Here is a 17,514-nt window from a genome sequence, read left to right on the forward strand (position 1 = left end):
GCAAGCTGTCGTTCTTTGTCCTGCGTAGCTCGACTTGCTGAGTTTTTGTGTTGCTTGCTGGGACTTTAGTGTATCAGTATTTTTGGGGGGGGGGGCTCGTCAGCCTTAAGATTTGACAGTGACAACTGTTTTTTTGGCTTTTCTGATGGTAAAAAACTGGTCCTCTCTGAATCTCGTTTACTTAGTGTGTCATGCACATTAGTTGCTGAGTGGAAACATTGTGAAAGACTGTGCTCTAATGCAGTAGCTCTGAACTAGGGTGGCCTTGAGTCCCACCATCAACTTTTGATAACCAGCCATGACCTCGATAAAGGCATTTTCACCTCCTCAAGCGCATTTATTAAAGTGGTACGGAATATCACAGTAGGACAAGGCAAAGCACATTTATTTGTGTTGTGCATTTCATACACAAGGCAAAACAATGTGTTTTACATCAGTGGTTCTCAAACTTTCTTGCCTCAAATGCCCCCTTTTCCTCATTTCTGAATCCAAGTACATCCAAGATTTTGCCTAGAAAACTATTTGAAAACAACTATAGATCATAAAGATGGAATGAACGAGTGATAACACACATTTGAAGGAATCTCATTTTGTAAATAAGTGAGAAAACAGTATTAAATGCAGTGGTGCCCAAACCTTTTTTTTGGATCGTGACATAATTTCTGTCAACCCCAAAGACATTTTTTTCTAGAATTAGTTGTCAATCATGTTTAAGCTCAAATATTGTTTGTTTTTACTGCATTTTGGGTTAACTATTTTCACTAGGTGAATATAGAAATACAGTTGTTTAAGAGTTTATGATGTTTTAATTAAAAAATAATAATAATTACAACATTTCAAAAGTCTATTTTATTTTCAGAAATTTCAATCAACCCCACGGTTGAAAAACACAGCTCCCGAATAGATTTATTTCTACAGTTTTTATAATTTTTGTTTATTTAACGCCTGGCTCACACTTTTTGTTCATTTTACACTCTCACTCTCGCACTCGCTCAAGTACCCCCTGAAGTACCCCCATTTGGGAAACACTGCTTTACATGATTAAAAGGTGCAACAGAAAACATTTAACTGTTCAAAAATCAATCAGAACATTAAAATTGGCAGTTAAAACATTTAATCAACAATAATATGATTAAAAACCTCCCTCTTAGTCATACGCAGTAGAGAAAACTGGATTTAAATATGTTCCCATGTGATGCTGACTTCAGCTCTGCTACAGTTTGTTCCACTTCTTTTTTTTATTCTTTTTATTTAAGTAGGGACAGTACATATCAATGAACATTAATAAAAAATGTGAATTTGAGAGAATGTAGCCATATTTCCATTTGTTGTCCCTAGAAAGGCTGATGTAAGAAATGTCACACTTAACAATAAAACAAGGCAAGACACAAAATGATACACAAAAGGATTACATACAGGACAAGGAACATAGGGATCATAAAATACAGTGACTTTACATTTAAATGGAACACTGGGATCAGAACAACTACACTATCAATGGAATGGACAGGATGCTGTACGGCAAAGAAAAGGACAGGGGAAAGAAAAGCAGTTCACCTCCACATACTCAGAGATGGTCAGTTTAAGGAGTGTTTCATTATCTTCTAAAAATTAAAATAACTTATTTAAGGTGCCGCTGTGCATTGCAAACAGCCCTACGTTGCCTTTAAAAAATAAATAAATAAAATCAGTTAAAGATCTATAGTGCATTGCACATGGCCCTAAGGTGCTTCTTTCTCCCCAATTTTGTATAACAACTAAACACAACATCACCATGTTTACTGTGAGCTCTGGGCTCCACTATCTGACCTGTGTCTATAGATCTGAGAGACCTGCTGGGTTCATATCTAACTAACATCTCACTGATGGATTCTGGACCTCATTTATACACCAGCAACAGAACTTTTAAGTTTATTCTGAGGCTGACTGGAAGCCAGTCGAAAAACTTTAAAGCATAAAGGACAAAATAAAGGTCTAATGATAAAATCACAATGACAAGGTTGGGATTTAAGAGAGGGATTTAAATATCTGATTGAGGATGTGTTTACTGCCGTAGATTTCACGTGTTAGTAGTAATAATTAGCACAGAAAGAACATTCCATTTTGCTGCTGAAGAGTTGTTTTTTTTTGCTGAATACTCTGAAATATACACACTAAACTCACTACCTGTCGCTGTGTCTGTCTCTCACCAGCATCAAAGACTCAGGGTTGGGGTCATTTTTATACATTTTTATATGCGTATGTATACGATGACCAACATTTTATCCAATTACAATTCAAATTTAAATTATTATTTACCCTCTGAATATCAATTACAATGAATTACTATTACGGAGCCTTTAATCAATAAGCCAATGAAATGTAACCTTCCTCTTGTGTTAGCATCCCTGATGATAACGGGTCAGTTTGACCCATGTCTTAAATCAGCTGTAAAACACACAAAAACATTATTTATCATTTAATTTGTTTTTCATCTCTTGGCTTCCTTGTTAGGTTTCTCTATTCATTTAAATATGAGTATTAATATTTGTGGTGTGGGCGTCTGAGGCTTTTTTTCTTAAATGGTTAAATGATCCTCAAGAGAACTGACAGGTAGTAACAAAATTTGATCTGAAACCATAGAACTGTAAAATGGTTCCACACTTCTGTGTTTAATTAAATTATCATTTTTTTCCATTTTTTTTTCATTTAAAAAAAATAAATAATATTAATAATGAACTTATAATTAAAAGTTTTTTTCTAGACTATCCACTCCAAATACAAAGTTAATTATCTGAACTAATTACATTTCAGTTGTGATTACAACAGCAACAGATTTTTAAAATTACAATTATAATTGCGTCATTATTGTAAATTGATTATCAATTACGTGATTACAATTGTAATTGACCTCAACCCTGAGACACACACACCCGTCCGCTCCAGGGGCTCAATTACACGGGCGCGCATCGGCCACGTGCACTCACTCACATGCACGCACTGAGCTGCCTGATCTACACGCTATAATAAACGTTTATGGTCTTACCTTTACTTGTTCATGAAATCTAGATTTTTCTCAGCTTGGAAATTTTCCATTTTGAGAAAAAATATAAAAATAAAATTTTTCATTATTTGAAGAAGAACAAAGATCATTGTAGGCAACATAAGAGTCTGTGGACTCACAAGCGCCCTCTGCCATGAATAAAGTGTACTATACACTTATTATATTTTATAATTAACTAATTACAAGATTGACAGGTGAGGCTCTGTCACTGAATACATATTAATGTAGTTATTATACTGGCTAACTGTCGTATTCATTGTTGTAGATAGAATGTTTGCGTCATCACTCATTTTTTATTATATAAAAATGTGGAGGGGGGGTATAGGTTTGAGCTCAGTGCGTCTGTCCGTCCGAGTTAAAGGGGACAGCTTTTCTCAGAAACTGTTTAAGATGGGATAACCTGTGTGGCTTCAGGGTATCAATACCTTGATGGAGTTCGAAAATTAGACGTGCACAATTATTTCTTCCGGAGTCATTGCCCTTGTGCGTTTTTTTTTTTTTTTTTAACTCTGTTCGAGGTGTCTTTACAGGGGACAGCTTTTCTTAGAAAATGTTTAATATAGTTAGTAATTTGATATTCTGATGTGATGATATTTTCTTATGTATACATCTAAGTTAGATATAGGACATTTAGGAAAAGGTTGTGAGTTATGATGAGAACCAATCTAGCGGGGGTTGTTGATGACTGTCTTCTTTTTGTTTTCAGTTACTGTTGCTCTGTAGAACTGGATTAGAAGATGTCTCATTTTTCACCCCACTTTTCAGATGACAGTGAAAAAGCGTCTCCTTTGCTGTCAAAGAGCCCCGACCTTACGAAGGAGGACTCCATCCTTACAGTGACTTTCTCCTCTGATGCTAGCACAAAGACCCCCACCCCCCCATCATTATTAGAAGGAACCACACCCACACTTAGTACAACACCCAACCTCGCACACAGCGCTCCATTGGCAGATGTGATGGATGCACCCCCGTCTCCCAGGAAGGCTACATCACCTCCACAATTGGCACCGGAGATACCTGCCTACCCTGCCCCCCTCCCCGACCCCATCTCTACCAAGAAGAAAGGCTTGGACACTAAAGAGAGGGGGATCGTAGCAGAGGAGGCAGCAGCCACTCTTGAAACACCCCTTTCTCCGTCCTTCACTACCACCAATGGTGTGGCGCAGGTGGAGAAGTTGACTGTCAGTTTACCAGCACACCAGCTGGAGCCCCCACCCTTGGAGTCTCCCATCGCACAGCCAGAGGAGCTCCGGCTGCCCAACGGTCTGCCGCTTCCTGCCCCTCAGGACCCAGAGGCCCCTGCTGTTTCCACGGCCGAACGCGACGACAGCCCCATCGCAGAGCCAGAGGTGGACCAGGAGTCCGTCCTCCACCCGACCCCCCATTCAGTCACTACTGAGGAGCTCCCCTCTGTAGCTCCAGCTGTACCAAAGCCATCAGACCAGCAGATGTCTATTACCCCTGCTGGTCAGGAAGTACCTGCACAAGCAGCTGTGGAGGTGCCACTGACCAAGACCCAGGTGGAGGTGCCACCGACCAAGCCCCAGGTGGAAGTGACACCGACTAAGCCTCAGGTGGAGGTGACACCAACCAGGCCTCAGGTGGAGGTGCCACCAACCAAGCCCCAGGTGGACGTGCCACCGACCAAGCCCCTGGTGGAAGTGACACCAACTAAGCAACAGGTGGAGGTGACACCAACTAAGCAACAGGTGGAGGTGACACCGTCCAAACGCAAGGTGGAAGTGACACCAACTAAGCAACAGGTGGAGGTGACACCGTCCAAGCCCCAGGTGGAAGTGACACCGACTAAGCAACAGGTGGAGGTGACACCATCCAAGCCCCAGGTGGAAGTGACACCGACCAAGCCTCAGGTGGAGGTGACATCGACCAAGCCTCAGGTGGAGGTGACACCAACCAATCCTCAGGTGGAGGTGACTCCAACCAAGCCTCAGGTGGAAGTGACACCAACCAAGCCTCAGGTGGAGGTGACACCAACCAAGCCTCAGGTGGAGGTGACACCAACCAAGCCTCAGGTGGAGGTGACACCGACCAGGCCTCAGGTGGAGGTGACATCAACCAAGCCTCAGGTGGAGGTGACATCGACCAAGCCTCAGGTGGAGGTGACACCGACCAGGCCTCAGGTGGAGGTGACATCGACCAGGCCTCAGGTGGAGGTGACATCAACCAAGCCTCAGGTGGAGGTGACACTTCCTGAAGTCGCCTCGAACGTCAGTGAAGAGGTTTCAGAAAAATGTGAGGCCAAGGAAGCGACTCCATCTCCTGTGGAAGTGGTCCCAGTAGCTGACAGCACCCCAGAACAAGTGCCCACTCCTCCTCCGGCTGCTGTTCCAGAAGAGAAAGAGGAACCCCCTGCTCAGCCTGCTCCTCCCGCTTTCATAGAAACTACTACGCAAGGTGAATTTCACCGTCACTCTGTAAACCAGTGTCCTCTGTCACACTGATATCTGAATGATTTGTGCTGATTTGAGTGTGTTTGTCTCATTTTCTGCAGCGGCTGTGTCTGTGCCAAAGAAGAAAAGGAAGATGAAGGATTTGAACAAAAAGGAGGCAGTTGGAGACCTCCTGGATGCCTTTAAGGAGGTCTGTTTGCAACCGTGTAATGTAAACACCTGAATATAGCTCCAAACATTCTGCCATAATTAGGGGTGCACCGATTGCAATTTTTCTGGCCAATCACCGATTTTTTTTGAAAGCTTGACCTGCCGATTCCAATTTTTGCCAATCAAGATTTTTTTTTTTTAACTTATTCAGTGCCAGAAATTCTCAGATTTTCTACCCCCCTCAGTGCCAGCCGTTTTTGAGCATTTTGACTGATTTTAAAGACCCACAGAATATTTTCTACTATGACTATCTGAAATCTGACACCAGATTCTGAAAGATTGAAGCCTCTACTTTCATCAAAAAAAGAAATGTTTCTGGCTCGTTTCATTCTTATGTAATCAGCCGTTGAATAGAGCAAGTTTTACACAAATCTTCAGTTTCAGAGCAAAAGCCTTTTTGTAAAAAAAAAAAACCCTGTCAGTGACTTTAAAGCTTTTTTTTTGCTTTAGTGACAACTCTAACTTCTGAACATCGTTTCCTTATATAAAACTAAAAAAAAACCACACAGACCGGGCTTTTGATGGCAAAATTATTATTATTTATCTATCTGGGTCAGAGTTGAATGGATTTCTTACTTTATTTTGGCGTTCCTCCAACTTTCTCTCCCGTCAGTCTGTACACACATAACTTCCTCTTCTTCCCGGACATACAGAGGGTCACTGCTTACCCCGTTTTTTTATGGTTTTATCTCACAATCGCCACACTATCCATGAGTTCCACACTTGATCTGGTCGGAGTGTGTGTTGCTGTGCGCTGCAGGGAACGTCAGCTCTGCACGTAGCGCCATTTTCTGTCTCATAAACTCCTTTCCTTTCTCCCTCTGAGCTCTGATGAGCATGGATGATCTCTCATCCAAATGTGCACTGCTACTTCCTACATGTCACCTATTATTTGCTATCTGGCTCACAGGCTGGGGGTATTTTGGACCCACCCGTTTGGCCCGGTTAGTTGATGGGTTTTATCTCACGATCACAACATTATCAATAATCCACTCAGGTCCACACATGTTCTGTGTTAGTATGTGGTGCTGTGAGCTGCTGGATACGTCACAATATCACTCCATAGCGCCATATTCTCACTCCTTCCTGCTTCTTCCTGCTTTGCTGGGTAGTCCCAGTGGCTAATCTCTCATCTAAAGGTGCACTGCTGCCATCTTCTGGACACAGTTGGTCACTACAACACCCCACAGCTTAGATATTGATGAGAGACCTCCGCCAGGGTGTTTTCTAGTAATCCCCGTGAAAAAACGCAAATGACGAGTTTCTCGTCAATGGTGCTGAGCGTTTGGATTTGAAATGACACTGAGTGAGTTAATAACTACCGTAATTTCCGGACTAAAGCACACTGAAAAATCCATACAAATGCCGCAGCCTAACATAGGCTGCACTTTATTGGCTGATGAGGGTGCCCTTCAGACTCCAAACGCATTTCGGACGTCAAAATCGTGCCTCACGGGCATTGTTGTATGCTTGTGCTCATTGAATACAGATGCTTGTCACCAGTGTCAAAGTTTCTCAGGACGCGCTTTGAGGGGAGGGTCTTCTCTGTTGCCGGTGGTGTTCATACAATGGATGATATTGTGGCGATCAGTTAATTTCATAATTCACCCAGTGACTGTGAAGTGGTGGGGAACATTGTGTTGAGAAGGCAGTGTTTGAATGGTGTGGTTGAATGGAGAATTAAGTTTTGAGTTCCTTGCTGAACACGCCGCCTCCGACGCCTTTCATCGGTTCTACATTATCCAGAGAGTGGTTTGGCTTTATTTGTTCCTCTGCGCCATTTCTGGATTCACCAGAGCTGTGCTTGGACGTGAGTCGCTTTCAGCGCTACTTCCGTCTCTCCCGTGCCCAGTTTGACGACCTGCTGACCGGCATCAGCGCTCGCGTCTCCTACCAGGACCCCAATTCCAGGCGCTCTATTCCAGCAGAAGAGCCTGTCCATCTGCCTCCGCCTCCGGTTAGTGTTTTTTTTTTCTTCTCATTATTCTGAATATGTCACGGTTGGGGAACGCTCCTTATTGGTCGACGCGCCGCGATATGCCCCAAAAGTTCAACAATCCCACTCTAGGGTTGGCCGCGTTGGAAGCGCCAGAAGCACTCCAAAAGCGTCCGCCGAGTGAAAAGCTTCAAAACTTGCCGCACAGCGGTACCTCCGACGCTCCCTAGAAGCGCGTCCACCATGTTTTGTGAATGTAAACCTGACGATTTTGATGCGTTTGGTGTGAACGCGCCATTAGGTTTCACTGAGATTTCCGTGTTTCACCTGATAAGTTTCCTTTACTACATGAAGTCAGCTCCTCACTGCCCCACTGGATCCAGACTGATACAATGCTTTGTCCGCTCTACTTACCATGGAGCGATCATAGCGAGTCGGACTCTGAGTCAGAATACAGACGCAATCGCTTCTGGCAGCATAAAGCTTGAAAAAATCCACAAATTTGTCACTTCATTGTTTAAGTCGCAAAGGCCTCAATTTCTGGCCTGCTGGCCTCAGGAGCTCGAAATTGTCTGGGGGGCAGGCGGGCCGAGCCCTGAAAATCCCGGGCTGGTCTCTGTGTGGAAAGCTAGGCATCTTGACGACCAGTGGAGTGGGTTGTCGGTGGCACGTGTGTGCGAACAGCATTCGAGGGACCCCTAGGCCTGCCAGCCATGGGTCTATCAGGAGGAGACATCCGGCTAAGCCCGGCAAGCTGCTGGCTGGTCTGCCCTGCCTGGGTGGTTCATTCACCTCCAACCTTCACACACACCAGGGTGTGTGTGCGAAGGTTCTTGAATTTCATACCATTTTGTACTTTGTACTATTTTATATTGTATTATTTAGTATCGAGCTCAGTCGGGATTTATCGTGCCTCTATAATTGGTAGAATTTACAGATCAATTCTATTATTTCTGATCCTCTAAACTTACTTTTCCTACTAAGGAGCAGGTAGTGGTCCAACCAGAGCCTGAGCCCACTCCGGCACCAGAACCCCAGCCTCCCGCAGACTCTCCTCCCGCCCAGGAGGAGGCGGACCTCACCTGGGAGGACAAAGAAGACAAATTGGATGCTGAGAACATTCAGCCAACGACACCTGACAAGGAGTACCAGTACAAAGGGGGTGGGTTCCTGAACCTTGATACTTTTCTGCACTGTTAAACAACCGGCTTATCTCAGTCACATTCTCAGCTTAGCACATTATCAATCTGTGTTCTTTAGTGAGGCAGAGGGTTGGGCCTTTTCCCTGAGCAGGCACAGGAGGAAGACTTTTATTATATTATGATGTATTGATGCACCTTATATTAACCCTTAGGAGCCGAGGGACGCGCTGGCTCGTCCTGATCACATGACCTGTTTAAGACAGCACAGCGGCCAGATGCAGTTTCACAGTGACCATTTAAACAAAAAATATTTAGCATCTGATTGTGATGTTTTGTAAACAGTTTTAGATGATTTGTGGACAAAAACGCCTGAGGCATTTCCTGATTTTTTTTCCATGTAGTGTTGCATATAACTTGTTTTTTGTGAAGTTATACACATGTTATTGATAATTACACTTTATATTTGCATTCCCATGCATCAAATCAGTTTGCTAAACATGTTTGTAGTTTTCACAGTAAAAAGACCCATTTTTTTTCTACTGAAATTTAACAGTAAATTCATATAGCTGAAGTTGTGCTGAAAAAAAATTATACCAAACAAGGAAAGCTAAACCGTTTTCATGGTGAGGTATAAAGGTAAAATCAAAAGTAGTACAAAAACGGCCAGTTATACCCTGGACTCCAGAGGGTTAAGCTGTCAGCAACTCCTACCATCTCAGCCACGTTGCCTATGTTTGTAATAAACACGTGTGTGTGTTTCATTATCTTTTATCTTGATTTCATAGACCAATGGAAGCCAATCAACAAGGAGGAGAAGAAGCAATATGACCGAGACTTTCTGCTGGGATTCCAGTTCATCTCGGCCAGCATGAACAAGCCTCAGGGTCTCCCAGCCATCAGTGACGTTGTCCTCGACAAGGTGTGAACACCACACCATAAAACACAGCGACACTCCCTCACGAAAAGTCACAGATATGTTTATGGTTAGCATTTTACAGAACAACTGATTAGTTTTTAGGATTTACAAATAACTAGCATTTCATTCCCAGTAGGTAAACCTGAGGTATGCAGTTGGTAAAGAAGTGATGTAATCATTAGGGGTGGGACTTTAATGCATTACTTTTTTTTTGCCAATCCACACTAAACAAGATGACAGGGTTCAGAGCCAAAATGAATAAATCCATGATTGACAAATGAACAAAGTCAGTGGATAAATGATTGTAGTGGACAGTTGACCGCTGTCGGTGGTAGAGGATGTGGGCGGGGCTAGAAGCGCTGCTACAGATAGCATTGTCTGACCCAACTTAACTGCTATGTAGAAATACTATTTAAAACTAAATTCATCAGCTTCTTCAGTTGCTCTGTTTATTTAATGCCACAGATATTCTAACTGTTTTGCACTGTTCACTTTCCACTTCTCTGGAATGTTCTGTACTGTTAAGTGCTGTTTTTTATTTTAATACAAAAACACATTTGTTTTAGAAAGTTTACAATGAATCCAGCATGAATACAGTTTAGACTTAAATTTCAGTGAGTGCTTTGTGAACAATGCAATCATAATATTTTGTATTCATTAGGGATGTAACGATTAATCATAAGGCAGTTAAAAATCGATTCATAAGTATCACGGTTGATATCGATTTTCTGAAATTGAATCGCAGTACTTTTTTTACCAGAAGTGTAGGCGGCGGGTAGAATCTTTCTTTCTGGACGCCTTCTACTCTTTAACATGTTCATAAATGATTCCTTACCCCTTTAGCACTGAAAGAATATCTGTAAAAGTGACGTTTTTCTATTAGCTCTGTCTGCTAGCATAGCATCTCTTCTTCACTGCACAGATTAGCTGCATGCCAACCGACCACTGAGGTACCAGCGCCCTCTGCTGGTCCAAACAAATATCTGACGTGAATACAATGCAGACTGGTTTCTTTTTTAAGTTCAATTGTTAAGGCACAAAATACATTTTCAGTTTCACTTTTAAAAAGAAATATAACTATTATGCAGTTTTGCATTGTTTACTATAGAACCAGAATTTAAATTAATAGGCTTCTTCATTTGTATTATTCCTTTATTTATTTAGATTTAGATTTATTTTTAGTTAAATTGCATTGTTCTGAATAGTTTATCAAGGGATTCTTTTGACAATGGAAAATAAAAGGAAAATAGTACAGTATTTTAAATTTTTTTCCCAAAAAAAATAAAGGAATATTTTTATCATTTGTCTACAGTCCCATTTTGTGAAATAATTCGTGAGAGAATAGTATCGTGAATCGTATCTGGAGTTGAGTGAATCGTTACATCCCTAGTATTCATATTGTACATTATGTTAGCACTCATTGATGAAAATGCTAAAATTTTATGTAGATTTTTGGTTTTCGTTGATTCAATCAAATACCAAAATCTATTTACATTGAAAAAAATTTGCTTGTGTCAAATATTGTTATGCGATTAATTTAGATTAATTAAGATTAATTACACAGTCTCATTGATTTTTTAAAATCGAGTCCCACCTCTGGTGATTATTATAAAGGACACCTGTAAAAATCTCTTTCATCCTTTCACAACAAGAGCCACTTAATCCCAGCCCCCACAATCCCTTGAGACCATTTGTGTCCCCTTGTGCCAGGCAACCCACCTTTTATTTATTTATTTATTGCTTGACATGAACATGAACATGAACATGCTGAATCTCTCTTAAAATGGGGAATATCCAATATTATTTAGCCACGCTGCCACTAACTGAAAAGTGATTACAATATAAAGACTTGCACTGGAAAAAATAGTGAAACTGACTTTTAATGTGATCCCACGGGACAATCTGCTTTGTTGTTTTTATTGTTTTGTACCAATCAAAGCATAAAACACAGTATAGCTATAAAATATTTGTAAGTGTATATATTATAAGAAACCTTTTTTTTCACATGTATTTTGCATATTATTCTGCTCTCCTTGTGTACAGGCCAATAAAACCCCTCTGCGCACACTTGACCCCAGTCGCATACCTGGGATGAACAGCGGCCCTGACTTTACGCCGTCTTTTGCCAACTTGGGAAGGCCAGGCATGGGAGGAGGAAGCAGAGGACCAGTGAGTGCATCCCCAGATTAAAAATGAATACAATCGTAATGAACTGTTGTTAGCGTCACCTCTTTGTGTCACCTCTCAGCCTCCAGGAATGGGCATGGGTGCCGCCGGCCCACGTCGTTCTCAACAGATGCAGAGAAAGGAGCCGAGAAAGATCATCACCAGCATGTCACTTAATGACGACGTGAAGCTGAACAAGGCAGAGAAAGCATGGAAATCCTCGGCCAAGAAATCAGCTCGCAGCTCTCAACCAGAGGAGCTCGAGGAGAGCGAGTCAGAACAAGCAAAGACCCTGGAGTTGTTCAAACAGGTCCGCAGTATCCTCAACAAACTGACCCCACAGAAGTTTCAAAAGCTGATGAAACAGGTGACGGAGCTGACCATCGACACTGAAGAGAGGTTAAAAGGTGTCATTGACATCACCTTTGAAAAAGCCATCTCTGAACCAGACTTCTCAGTGGCCTATGCCAACATGTGCAGAGGCCTTATTGGGGTAAGTCATTTTAATATTTACTAGTAATGATGTCAAATAAGCTCTATTTACAGGTTGATCAATGACCTGACGCCTTCGTTTTCTGTTCAACTGCATTTCTTTAACTTAAAAAAAGTTTAAATGCATAAAAAGATACACTTTACTTGAAGTTTTATACATAAAGCTGACGTTACACTGTCATTGTTTGTCATTAGCATGAATGAGGTGTCTTGAAGGCTGTCATTTAGTGTTGTTTGCTAAATTATGACATCTTTGGAGCTATGTTGGCATTTTTTGGGTTATGTGGAGGGATCTAGTGGGGGTAGGGTTAGGAGTTAGGGTAACGAACAGCACTTAATGACAGCCTTCATGACACCTCATTCATGCTAATGACAGGTGTCATGTCATAATAATGACAGCATAATGTCAGCCTTATGTATTAAACTTCAAGTAAAGTGTTACCAAAGATACATATATGTAGTATGTTCTATATATACACTCACTTTGATTTTTTTTAAAAATGTACTTATATGTAATTTATTCAGTTATTTAAAGTGTCAAAATATGATGTGGTGCGACTGCCTGGCCAGTGGCCACTTTTTAAAATGACTCCAAATCTATTTAAATTTATTGTCGCCCCTATTTGACATGATTTCCCCAGTGTTTTGTGTTGTGGAAATTTCCAACTATTTCTGTTTTTATTTCCATACTAAGCGTGCAAACTTTGTCGGTTGATGCCCATTTTATGACATATAACACCATACGGGGAAAACCCTTATACATCATTGACCCAGACAGCAAAAAAAAGACAACATTTTGAAAAAGGTCAAATATTTTTTCAGTCATTTTATGAATTAAAAATTGTGTATAGAGTCATGAGTCAAAAAACCCAACATTTTTTTTAACAAAGTGTATGATGAACACAAATGTCAGGCTTCTGAGTAAAAAGTCTGATCATTTCTATGCACTTAATACCTGCTCGGGTCTGTTTTTACTTGAATTACTGCATCAACCTGTGGCACTGCTCAGGGCAAATGGAAGCCCAGGTTGCTTTGATGTCAGCCTTCAAAGTAAATGCACAAAATTAGTCCAAAAATACACAAATGACTGCAAAAAAGACTCTAAAAACACAAAATCACAAACATTCAAAAGGACAACAGAAATCTGTATTACAACTTTAAGAGTTACTAGGAGGGAAATTCATAAATGCCTTGATTATGGGCGTTACTGCTGTAGCAGTAAGACACGCCCACTCAATCAGCCCATAGCGCTGTGCGCAGAGACGGACGGGAATATACACACGATGTGTCTGTACACACACACATATAGTGAGTTCATAAGCTGAGATGTCGCTACATCTACAGGCACACACAATCACAAAGTGAAGCTCACACATAGCCTTACAGACACCACTCAGGGGCAAACAGCCCTGCTCTCCCACCACCTCACCCACACTCACAGCATAGATGTGTCTGTAAATACACTCATAGCTTGATGAACCCTCTGATTAGCGCAGAATCTGTTCTTTATAGAAGCACAGAGACAAAAACGACACTGCTACACCGGCTGTTTCATATGGAACACAGTGGACTTCCTCAGTTACGCTGTCAACTAGGGCTGTAACGATTAATCGTAAGGCAGTTAAAAATCGATTCATAGGTATCACGGTTGATATCGATTTTCTGAAAATTGAATCGCAGTATTTTTTTAACCAGCAGAGGGCGTTATCCACAAGTGTAGGCGGCGGGCAGAGTTTGCTAATACTTTCTTTCTGGCTGCCTTCTACTCTTAAATATGTTAATAAATGATTAATTGCCCCTTTAGCATCGAAAAAATATCTGTAACATTACTTGAATATCTGTAAAAGTCACGTTTTTCTATTAGCTCTGTCTGCTAGCATAGCTTCTCTTCTTCTCTGCAAGAATTTCTGCATGCCAACCGACCACTGTGTTACCAGCACCCTCTGCTGGTCCAAACAAATATGACGTAAATCAGTGTAATCACGGTTTTTTTTTTTAAAGTCCAATTGTTAAGGCACAAAATACATTTTCAGTTGCACTTTTAAGAAGAAAAAGAACTATTATGAAGTTTTGCTTTGTTTATTATAGAACCAGAATTTAAATTAATAGGCTTCATTTTCTATTATTCCTTTATTTATTTCTAAGATTTATTTTTAGTTAAATTGCATTGTTTTGAATATTTTACCAAGGGATTTTTTTGACAATTAAATATAAAAGGAAAATAATACAGTATTTTCTAGTTTTTTTCCCAAAAAAAAAATTTGTCTACAGTCCCATTTTGTAAAATAAATCGTGAGAGAATCGCATCGTGAACCCAGTATCGTGAATCGAATCGTATCGGGAGTTGAGTGAATCGTTACATCCCTACTGTCAACCAATCACTGAGGGCTGTGATTGGAGAAAACCCTCCTCCCTCCTCTCAGCTTTTATAGGAGGGGCGGGGCCAACAGTGAACATTGATGACTCTGGGGAATCTAAAGAATCTGTTTCAGCCAATAGCAAAATTCAGTTGTAACAGCTTGTGTTCAACCCTTAGTAGCCAGTATATCTCACAATTTACAACTAAATATGCAAAATCAAATATTTTAATAAAATGTGAAGAGTGGGACTAGGATTAATAAACAGCACTACTTAATACCCAAATATACTGAAAAAAGTGGGTTTGGGATTTAGTTACTCTTTAAATACCCAAAATGGCAATAGAAACATACCAAAGTAAAACAAAATATAAAATTCCAAAAACATTCAAAATGACAGAAAAATACACAAAAGGACAAAAATATACAGAATTCTGACACAAAAAAAAATTCACGCAAAAATGACAGAAAAGCAGACTAAAGGCTTTGTTGTTTCCTCTGTTAAAGCTCAGATTGGTCATTATTCTAAATACATGAATGTTGATAATATGACCCTTAGATCAATCACATTTTTGTGACAAAAGTTTCCTTATCCCTGCCTCAAACACTGGTTTTACTGGTGCAAATATTTTGGCTTGTTTAACAGAAATGTTTTTAATTTTAAAATGTAATTTATTTGATTTATGTCTCAATCTGTTTGCTACTAGTGGTTCCAGAAAAAAATACAATTGTTACAAATGATTATTATAACACAAAGTTTACTGGTAATCATTTTTTTGAGGATGTGTCAGTTTGACAAAGGTCACATAGAGATTTCTAGATGTTTGGGTTAGATTATCTCTAAACATGCTAATGCTTAAGCTCCATGTGGCATTATGATTTTAGGAGCTTTTCACTGACTCCCTGCACTCTTTATTTCAGCTTAAAGTCCAAACCAAAGATAAGCCAGGAAGCGAAGCAGATTTTCGTAAGCTGCTACTAAACCGATGTCAGAAGGAGTTTGAAAAAGACAAAGATGACGATGAAATCTTTGAGAAGAAGCAAAAGGAACTGGATGCTGCCTCTGGGGTAATGTACTTGGTATTTATTAATCTGTAACTGAAATCATGTAGTTTAATGTTTCCTCTTTATTTTTCTTTGTTCTTTTCCTCACAGGAAGAGGAGAAGCAGCGTCTCCGGGAAGAGTTAGAAGAAGCTAAAGATAAGGCCAGGAGACGCTCACTGGGAAACATCAAGTTCATCGGCGAGCTCTTTAAACTTAAAATGCTCACAGAGGTCATCATGCACGACTGTATCGTAAAGCTGCTTAAAAACCATGACAAGGAATCCCTGGAATGCCTGTGCAGACTGTTATCCACCATCGGCAAGGACCTAGACTTTGAAAAGGCAAAGGTACGACACACAAACGCAGAATAAACTATCTGACTGCCTTTTTTGTCTTTCGTTTAAGCAGTTAATTTTACATCCGCTCAAAGAATTTCTCGTTGTTTGTTTTAATGGTTTTATGGTTTCTACAAACCATAATGAATGGGACTGTTTGTTACCTTTGGTTAATTTCAGCCTCGTATGGACCAGTACTTCCATCAGATGGGGAAAATAGTAAAAGAGAAGAAGACCTCCTCAAGGATCCGCTTCATGCTGCAGGATGTCCTGGACCTCAGAGGGGTAAGTAACAAACACAGGAGGCGTGGCCTGATTTGGGTGGCAACATAATGTGGATTATGGAAACATACATTTATCAGTATAAATGGCTCATGACTAGGGATGCACCAAAATAAAGATTGTTTTCCAAAACCGAAAATGAAAACGCCAAGACTGAAAACCGAAATAATCATCATGCAAATTATTATGTCCATTACATTTTTTGGTATAAATGTTACTGCAATCAAAAAAACATGCACATCAGTTACTGGACGCCCTCCAGCCCGAAATGTCACGTTTTTTGGTGTAAGTTAAAATAAAATTGGGAGCTAACTACGCAGTTTTGCAGACTTTTTTCATTTCATTTGTCACCTCCTCCTCCCTGTCCTCTTTATCTCCTGGGGGGAGGAGGGAGGGGGACTGAGGGGGAATATACGTGATGAGTTAGAACTGTGGGCCACTCGATCATCGGACGTCCGCCCGGGGCGGTCACTAATTTTGTCCATCTTTGTACTCCTTTTTATTTAGTTTTATAATAAACCTTTTTTATAAAATCATCAATGCCTCGCCTGGACTCCATCACTCAACCAGAGCAATAAATCATGTCTCCAAATGAGGTCAACCGCAAATTTGCCGTGACACATTGCATAAATGTTACCAACCTCTCTAAAATTAAAACATTGCAATTGTATAAATTACTATTAATGCTTCAAAGAACGTCATTCTGACATTCCAACTATGCACAATATAAAATAAAAAATCAAATGTTTAACTTGTCCCCACTCATACATTGATTAATATTGTACCTACCTATAACTGACTGAGCTGCGGAAAGAGCGTCACATTAAATGTTTTCTCATTAAAACACAAAGTGAATTAAAATTTTCGATGAAGATCGGCTTCTCTGCTGTATTTATTATCAAATCCAATCAAAATGTATTGATATCGTGCTTTTCATATATAAAATATAATTCAAAGTGCTTTACATTGTTAAAACTTTACATAGATTATGAAACAACATCACATTAGCCCACACATACAGACACATAGCTTTAAGATAAGGACAATGACACATGATATCCAAGCATGTTCTTGGAAACACACACGCTCTGGCTGCATTCATTGTGAGGTGCATCATTTCTTGTGCGCGCTGGTTTAATCCCATCCAAGTAATGATCTTTAAAATGCAGACCAAGCACA

The 17,514-nt window shown here is 40.4% G+C and overlaps 1 protein-coding gene across 9 annotated transcripts in view; it reads left to right on the forward strand.

The window, feature by feature from the left end:
* eif4g1b (eukaryotic translation initiation factor 4 gamma, 1b) overlaps positions 1-17,514 on the forward strand; it is an 89,337-nt gene that overhangs the window by 57,491 nt on the left and 14,332 nt on the right. For 7 of the 9 annotated variants that reach the window (XM_028464077.1, XM_028464082.1, XM_028464083.1 and 4 more), the window contains 9 exons: positions 3,809-5,458; positions 5,556-5,644; positions 8,585-8,762; positions 9,528-9,661; positions 11,702-11,827; positions 11,907-12,317; positions 15,595-15,741; positions 15,829-16,065; positions 16,234-16,338. In XM_028464077.1, coding sequence (XP_028319878.1) covers positions 3,809-5,458; positions 5,556-5,644; positions 8,585-8,762; positions 9,528-9,661; positions 11,702-11,827; positions 11,907-12,317; positions 15,595-15,741; positions 15,829-16,065; positions 16,234-16,338 — 3,077 coding nt within the window. The remainder of the gene's footprint in view (positions 1-3,808; positions 5,459-5,555; positions 5,645-8,584; positions 8,763-9,527; positions 9,662-11,701; positions 11,828-11,906; positions 12,318-15,594; positions 15,742-15,828; positions 16,066-16,233; positions 16,339-17,514) is intronic. The other 2 variants (XM_028464081.1, XM_028464079.1) reach the window with 2 other exon arrangements.

The sequence above is a fragment of the Gouania willdenowi genome, chromosome 13 (genome assembly GCF_900634775.1).
Source record: "Gouania willdenowi chromosome 13, fGouWil2.1, whole genome shotgun sequence".
In the NCBI taxonomy this organism is placed as follows: Eukaryota; Metazoa; Chordata; class Actinopteri; order Blenniiformes; family Gobiesocidae; genus Gouania; species Gouania willdenowi.